The sequence below is a fragment of the Odocoileus virginianus genome, chromosome 1, assembly GCF_023699985.2.
Source record: "Odocoileus virginianus isolate 20LAN1187 ecotype Illinois chromosome 1, Ovbor_1.2, whole genome shotgun sequence".
NCBI classification, from domain to species: domain Eukaryota; kingdom Metazoa; phylum Chordata; class Mammalia; order Artiodactyla; family Cervidae; genus Odocoileus; species Odocoileus virginianus.
In genome coordinates, this window is record NC_069674.1 from 101,934,886 (window position 1) to 101,942,817 (window position 7,932).

Sequence of the window (7,932 nt, forward strand, 5' to 3'; positions counted from 1 at the left end):
TAGGCTTGAATTCCTCATTTGAAAAATAAAACCTGTAGCAGTTTTATAGCAATATTTATGTAGCAGTATTTCACACTATTCCTTTAATGAAGTTTGTAGGTAATATAGCTTACCTGTACACATTTTTATATTATTGATGGTATCCCCTAAAGAAATAAAAATGAATATAAGAAAATAATATATAATTTTATGAAATTATATTTCTCTATATAAGTATTTGAGCATAATAACACTAGAAGACATAAAATATTGAGCTGCAGCAAAATTCAGGCTATAGCAGGCAAATTGACCTATGCCCTTAAAAAGCCATATAATAGCATTGTCATCAGTGACATTTCGAAAATGGTAGACAGTTCCCAGTAAAGCTCCGAATGAAACAAAGGACAGTCTTCCCTTTATTTACATGTCACTCTTACAGGACATTTTCTATCCTGTCATTCTTCCATGTCTGCAGGGAGTTGGTTCCAGGACCCCTGTGGATATCAAAATCCACAGATGTTGTCTCTTATGCAAAATGGCATAGTAAATACTTGTGTATAACCTATGTACATCCTCCCATGTACTTTTAAGTTATCTGTAGAGTACATATATTACCTAATATAATGTAAATGCTGTATAAATAGTTGCTAGCATGTGGCCAATTCAAGTTTTGCTTTTTGAAACTTTCTGCCATTTTTTCCCCCAAATTAAAAAAAAAAAATTTGTATACTTCTGGCTGTGCTGAATCTTGGTTGCTGGGTGGGCCTTTCTCTAGTTGCAGTGAGCAGGGGCTATTCTCTAGTTGCTCCACGCAAGCTGCTCACTGCAGCGGCTTCTCCTGTGGAGCATGGGCCCTAGGGTGCGAGGGCTTCAGTAGTTGTGGCATGTGGGCTCGGTAGTTGCGGCTCCTGGGCCCTAGAGCATGGGCTCGGTAGTTGTGGCACATGGGCACAGTTGATCCACGGCATGTGGCATCTTCCTGGATGCAGGGGTTGAACCCGCATCCGTGGTATTGCAGGTAATCCACCTGAGCCACCAGGGAATCCCCTTCCCAAATATTTTTGATCCGTGGTTGATTGAATCCACGAGTGCTGAACCCGTGGATATGGAGGGCCAACTGTATGTTAAAACCCAGTACAAAATACTTTGTGTTCATATTTTAATAAACTTGTTCAGTCACTCAGTCATATCTGACTCTGTGACCCCATGGACTGCAGCACACCAAGCTTCTTTCACTATCTCCTGAAGTTTGCTCACCTCTTGTCCATTGAGTCAGTGATGCCATCCAGCCATTTCATCCTCTATCGTCCCCTTCTCCTCCTGCCCTCAATCTTCCCCAGCATCAGGATCTTTTCCAGTGAGTCGGCTCTTCACATCTGGTGGCCAAATTCAGCTTCAGCATCAGTCCTTCAATGAATATTCAGGGTTGATTTCCTTGCAAATTGACTAGTTTGATCTCCTTGCTGTCCAAGGAACTCTCAAAAGTCTTCTCCAGCACCATAGTTTGAAAGCATCAATTCTTTGGTGCTCAGCCTTCATTATGGTCCAACTCACATCCGTATATATGACTACCGGAAAAACCATAGCTTTGATTATATGGATCTTGTTGGCAAAGTAATGTCTCTGCTTTTTAATATGCTGTCTAGGTTTGTCATTGCTTTCCTTCCAAGGGGCCAGCATCTTTTAATCTTGTGGTTGCAGTCACCATTTTTCCCCATGTATTTGCCATGAAGTAATGAGACTGGAGGCCATGGTCTTAGTTTTTTGAATGATGAGTCTTAAGCCAGCTTTTTCGGTCTCCTCTTTCACCGTCAAGAGGCTTTTTAGTTCCTCTTTGCTTTTTGCCATTAGGGTGGTGTTATCTGCATATGAGGTTATTGATACTTCTTTCAGCAATATTGATTTCAGCTTGTGATTTATCCAGCCTGGCATTTCAAGCATGATGTACTCTGCATATAAGTTAAATAAATAGGATGACAGTATACACCCTTAACAGACTCCTTTCCCAATTTTGAACTAGTTCGTTGTTCGATGTTCAGTTCTAACTGTTGCTTCTTGACCTGCATACAGGTTTCTCAGGAGGCAGGTCAGGTGGTCTGGTATTGCTGTCTCTTTTAGAATTTTGCACAGTTTGCTGTGATCCACACAGTCAAAGGCTTTAGTGTAGTCAATGAAACAGAAGCAGATTTTTTCTGGAATCCCCTTTCTTTTCTGTGATCTGGTGGATGTTGGCCATTTGATCTGTGGTTCCTCTGCCTTTTCTAAATCCAGCTTGTCTACCTGGAAGCTCTTGGCTCACATGCTGCTGAAGCCTGACTTGAAGGACTTTGAGCATAGCCCTGTTCACCTGTGAGATGAGCACAGTTACAGTGCGGCAGTCTGAGCGTTCTTCGGCATTGCCCTCTTGGGGACTGGAGCGAAAACTGACCTTTTCCAGTCCCGTAGCCGCTGCTGAGTTTTCCAAACTTGTTGGCATATTGAGTGCAGCACTTCAGCAGCAACATATTTTAGGATTTTTTACTTTTCATAATTGGGTTCATTATATGAATGTCAAGCAGGCTCTTATAAATTTATGTCAGGGCTATCCTAGACATTGCATGACAGCCCTTCCCTGTATTAACCTGGCCCTCCCCACTCGGTCATTGTGATGACAAGAATACCACGAGAAACAGTATTTTTATTTTCTAAGTGTTTTCACGAGAGAACTGCCACCCCTGTTGAAAGCTAATAGTTTCTAATGTTTATTTGTTCTATTCCTTTAGTCTGTTTTAGTTCTAGTGTCAGTTACTTTTCATATATTTAACATATAGTAGCCTAGCAGATAAACCAAACAGTTCAACATTTTGGCCATTTCTGCCCTTTACTATTATAATATGTTGTATTAATTATGTATTTCTTAATAAAAAATGTTATACTTGGATTTAACATTATTACACATCAGCCTTAGCAACTTTGAATGTAATGTAAATCCAGTGTATCACACTTCAAAATATTTAAATAAAATATTAATGGGGTAATAATTGTTACTTAAAAAGATTTTAATCAGTTCTTTGGTACCAGGTATACTATATACATTTTTATATATATATATATATATATATGTATATACACATATAAAGCTACTATTTATTACCAACACCTTAGGTAAAAAAAGAACACCTACTGTATTCCAGCCCGCTCCCTTGAGGGTGGGTTTTACCTACATTTTACCAAGAAGCTACAACTGAGAGTAACATATAGCAGAGGTAGGATTCAGAGCTTAGTCTGTTTTCTTTCACAGCTCAAATGTTTTATCTACTATACCTCTACTGCTGTTTTTAGGTACTTCTGAAAGGGTGGCTCAGTGGTAAAGAATCTGCCTGCAATGCAGGAAACCCAGGTTTGATTCCTGGGTCAGGAAGATACCCTGGAGAAGGGAATGGCAACCCACTCCAGTATTCTTGCTTGGAGAATCCCATGGACAGAGATGCCTGGTGAGCTACAGTCCATGGGGTCGCAAAGAATCAAACACAACTGAGCGACTAACCCTTTCACTTTCCTTGAAAGGTTTTTCATTGAATCCTCCCTGTGATTTAACAGAAGATTAAGGAACAACAGAGCACTTAAAATGTTATTTCATTGTCCAAAAAAAGTTTTTTACATAAAATTTTAAAGATCCAAGTTATATTAGTGAGTGGAAAAAAAAACGCCTTGGGTATAAGTTATATATTTAACTTTTCTTCACAAAAATTTTAATTCTGTAGGTACGAGCAAAAAAGAAGAAAAGCAGTGAAGAACGAGAAAAAACAACAGCAAGTATCACTTATGTTTTTACATGATAACAGTATAGCTATTTTGTTTAATGTAAACGTCATGATAAAACATGATTGCATTTACTAGAACTAAATATTTATTGAGAAAGATGTGGTGTTCAGCAGCTTCACTTAATGAGCTGGAGAAAGTTAAATTGGCTCAGAGTAAAAGGAAGCATATCCTGGTAGCATTTCAGTATTTCACTGTTAAAACTATAAGCTTAAACTTTTGTTTGACTTCCTTAAATGATACTAGGAAACATGAAACTAAAGTATGGTGATTCCCTCCATCTTCAAGAGTAGTTATTCCCAGATCTACCAAACTGATACTAACAGAAAAAAGCTCCTGAAGCACAAGCTTCAGTGAAAAATAAGCAGGAACATGACAGTATAAATGATTCAGTAATAAAGATGATTCTTGTCATTTCTGAAGCCATCTCTACTGCTGTGCAGGTTGAGAAGTTGGAAGACGAAAATAAGGAAAATGGACCTGGTACCCAATGAGAAGTAGACCAGCCTAGAGATAGTGTTTAACGAATTACCAAAGAGAAATGGAGGTCATACCACCAGAGTAATTTAGGAGTACTCACATAAGTGTGGGCTGTGGCCTTTGAAGGTGTTTTCTTAGGGAGAAGTAAAAGAAAAATGAACAGCATCATTTGTAGGTTTGACAGTAACTACCCCTCCTCAGAATGTCTTTTGCTCTTACAATGAGAGTCCTCTGAAAAGAAGGTTCACCTGATAATGTATGATTCATAACATTTTATATGCTCCAAGATCAAGGAAACATTTAAGAGACTTTTTTCCTGAGTGGGAAAATAATTTGGGTAAAGACTGCTTTCATCTTTGGTTAGATTATTAACACATAAAGTTAATTGATTTGGGATAATTGTAATTTGTATTTGCATATGTCAGTTCCATGTATTTAGTAAGCTTCTCTATGCAGGCATGGTTCTGTCTTGGTAGAGCTGTTAAAATGGAATTCAAGATAGATAAGAGGGTGATAAATGAGAGGCTGACTGAGGGAGGGAAGGCCTCTTTGAGGAAGTAAAATTCAGCTGAAATCTGATTCACAAAAAAGAGCCAACCAGTCGATGAAAGGAAGACTGTCCTAGACAAAGAGAAGAGTTCAGGACCTGTGGTGGGAGTGAGTTTGGTACATTTGAAGAAATGGAAAAAGGTCGGCTTGGCTCATTCGTAGAAGACAAAGAGGAAGAGCATACAGTGAGGTTGGAAAGTAAGCAGCGGCCCTGTCTCAGAGCACAGCGGGTTTTCATCAAAGCAAACAGGTGGCCTGAGTCAGCTTTACCTTTTTAAAACATTTGACAGAGGTGATGGGTAGACATAAATGAGAAACGCTGTTACTTGTATTGCAGTGATAGTGGTGGAGATGGACTGGCCTGGTAGATTCGAGGTATGTTTTGGACTTAGGTGGTAGGACTTGCCTGGTGCTTCAGGGGTGGAGGGTGGAGGTAGAAGAAGCTTAGATGGTTTGGCCTAACTAAAATGTGAATTAGTTAGTGGTGCCATTCACTGAAATGGCTGAGAGGACCTTGAGAGAAAAATCAGGCCTTTTTAATGGTAGTTTTAGATATGCGTGGTAGAGCTGTTAATGAGGCACTCCCAGTCTTCAGAGCCCAGGACTGGATGTAGAGGTTGGTCTGTAAGTGGCATTTAAAGCCTGTGACTGGGAAAGCATGTGGAAAAGAAGGAAGCCCACAGAGGCTGAGCAGAGGAAGAACCAGCAAAGGAACTGGGGCCTTTGTGATAGAAGAGAAGCAGCAGAGAGGTGGCATGGAGCCAAGAAGAAACGTTTCTAAGAACAGAATGGCCAGCAGTCCTTTTATGAAAAGGGAACCTGTACCCAAAACTTACCTTTAGAAGCCCAAATATAAAAAATTTAAAAATTTTTTTAAAAAGTCCAAATACAAGATTTGGACTCTAGCAGTCCATGAATACTCGGACTTGTAATGAGAAGAACAATGGAAGTTGTTTTAAGAGCCATAAAGTAGTAAAGCCCTTAGTGCGGGCAAGGGGTGGAAAGCTCTCCTAGATTAAGAGATTGGACTGGAAGCGTTGCCTTTGCCACCTCTGGGTGCCTCTTCCCCTTTTACTTTCTTCTCCTGAATATCAACACTAGCATATTACTTGATGCCCCATTTCCACATATCTGTTTCTAAAAGGTCTGCCTTTCTCTTTTACATCAGAAAGTCAGGGTGTAGCAAAATTTTAGCTTCCTTTGTCTAGTTACAGTATCACTACTTTTACAATGGCCTTTTCCTCTAAAAATCAAGTGCTAAATAGACTTTTCAACTTTGCATCAGTATTTTGTACCAGTTAATTGTTAAGTTAATGAAGTAGTCCTACCAGCCTAAGCAGTACATAATATCTGTTCCTATTTACTTAAAAATAGGTTTAGTGTATTTTTCCTTTGAATGCTACCATTTTACAATTGTTTTACTACGATGTGACGTTTCCTTTGCAGTAACTGTAATTATTGCAGCCTTAAAAATTAGATAACAAAAGTATAGTAGTTGATACCATAATTCAGTTGAATTTATTTCCTATAGGAAATGTTGTTAAGAAGCTACAATAATGTGCTACTGACATAGAGTTTTTCCTTATCTTTTGAAAATTGACAAGTACTTTCTTAGTCCTCATACAGTATTATTGAGACTTTTTGAGAAATGTTTTGAGTAACTTACTTGTTTGTGTGGATTGTTTGAAATGACTATATAGTAACTTAGAAGGACTGTAGTGAAGTTGTTTTTAATTTGCAGATTTTCATGTAGCTGTATCTAACACGGAACTATCTTTTCAGGAAAAGACAAAAAAGAAAAAGAAGCATAAGAAACACAGTAAGAAGAAGAAAAAGAAGGCTGCTAGTTCAAGTCCTGACTCACCATAACATTAAGAAGAATCAGGATTCACTTATAAAGAAAGTGCAATGTCTAAGGAAATTTCAACTGTGAAAATTATGACATATTTACTAAAATGCATGAATTTTCTTGTTTTTAAATTATTCCTGGACTATCAGTAGCCACTCAGATGCCACTGTGTGAAAGGGCCATAATTGTTGCCTGCTGCTTGAACATCTATTTTTTTTCCCTCTTCCAGTAACTCTGGGAGGTAATACACTGCAGTCATACTAGTGGTTTAAGATATTTGGGAATAAAGTTAATATTTTGACTAGAAGTATCTAATGATAAATCAACAAAAACTGAATCTGTATACATCATTAAGATGTAATCAGAAATGACCAGATGACTCTAGTTAACTTTTTTTGAAGTAGGGATTATGTTGATATTTCAAAATCCTTACTCTTGTAGATAAGTGTATTTTAAATTTTCCCCCTTTTTATTTACCTGGGGAAGGAGCTTTTAGGGGTGGGGGTGGTTTGCTATCACTTTAGCTAGCAGAATAGCGTGCCTTTATCCTCACACGTCTTATTTTTGTGGACACAGCAGCCATGCCTCGTGGGGAGGTCAGAGCCAGGTATGGCGGCCCTGCCCTTCATTGAGCTCAGTCACCTCGGACTCTGCCCCGTGCTGCTTTGAGCGAACCAGAGGAATAGCCTTTTGCAGCATGAGAATGCCCCAGAAGCTCTGGGGTTTACCTCCACTTCGATAATACTGAATGTTTTTTAGCGTTAGAATGTGTTATAACATTTGAACTAATTTTGACTACACTTTGGCTTTGAAAAGGAATCATTTCAGATAGACACTGGTACTTTTTGAACTTGATAGCTAAAGATTCTGAAATGCATGTTTTATACTGTTAAGTTTTAACCAGTCAGGAAAATTTTATGTAACCAGTGATAGTTCTTTTATTTTTTGTATGAATTTTGTTTAGGCTGTAATGTTTAGCTTTTTATTAACTCCTTATTCTTGCTATCTTAAATTCCTTACTGTGTTTAACAGCATACTTGCCAAGCTATTTAGCATGTAAAAAGCAGGTTTTTGATTTTTTTTTTTTTTTTTTTTAAACAGCTTCATATTGAAGCTGAGACTTACCATAAATAAGTTGAGTGGCAGGCCTGGTATGCTGTGTCTTGTTACATAAAACTATTGCCAGAATCTTAGTAAATATAACGTTTTAAAAGTTTGTCTTTGTACATTCACAACAAATTATGATGAGTTAAATTTAAGTGAGAATTACATTA

General features: G+C 38.1%; 1 protein-coding gene across 2 annotated transcripts in view; it reads left to right on the forward strand.

The window, feature by feature from the left end:
• The window catches only part of FAM133B (family with sequence similarity 133 member B), a 28,772-nt gene extending 20,843 nt beyond the window's left edge, over positions 1-7,929 (forward strand). For both annotated transcript variants that reach the window (XM_070471821.1, XM_070471816.1), the window contains exons 10-11: positions 3,723-3,770; positions 6,592-7,929. In XM_070471821.1, the coding sequence (XP_070327922.1) occupies positions 3,723-3,770; positions 6,592-6,678 (135 nt within the window). In that variant the 3' untranslated portion in view covers positions 6,679-7,929. The remainder of the gene's footprint in view (positions 1-3,722; positions 3,771-6,591) is intronic.
• The last annotated feature ends 3 nt before the right edge of the window (positions 7,930-7,932 follow it).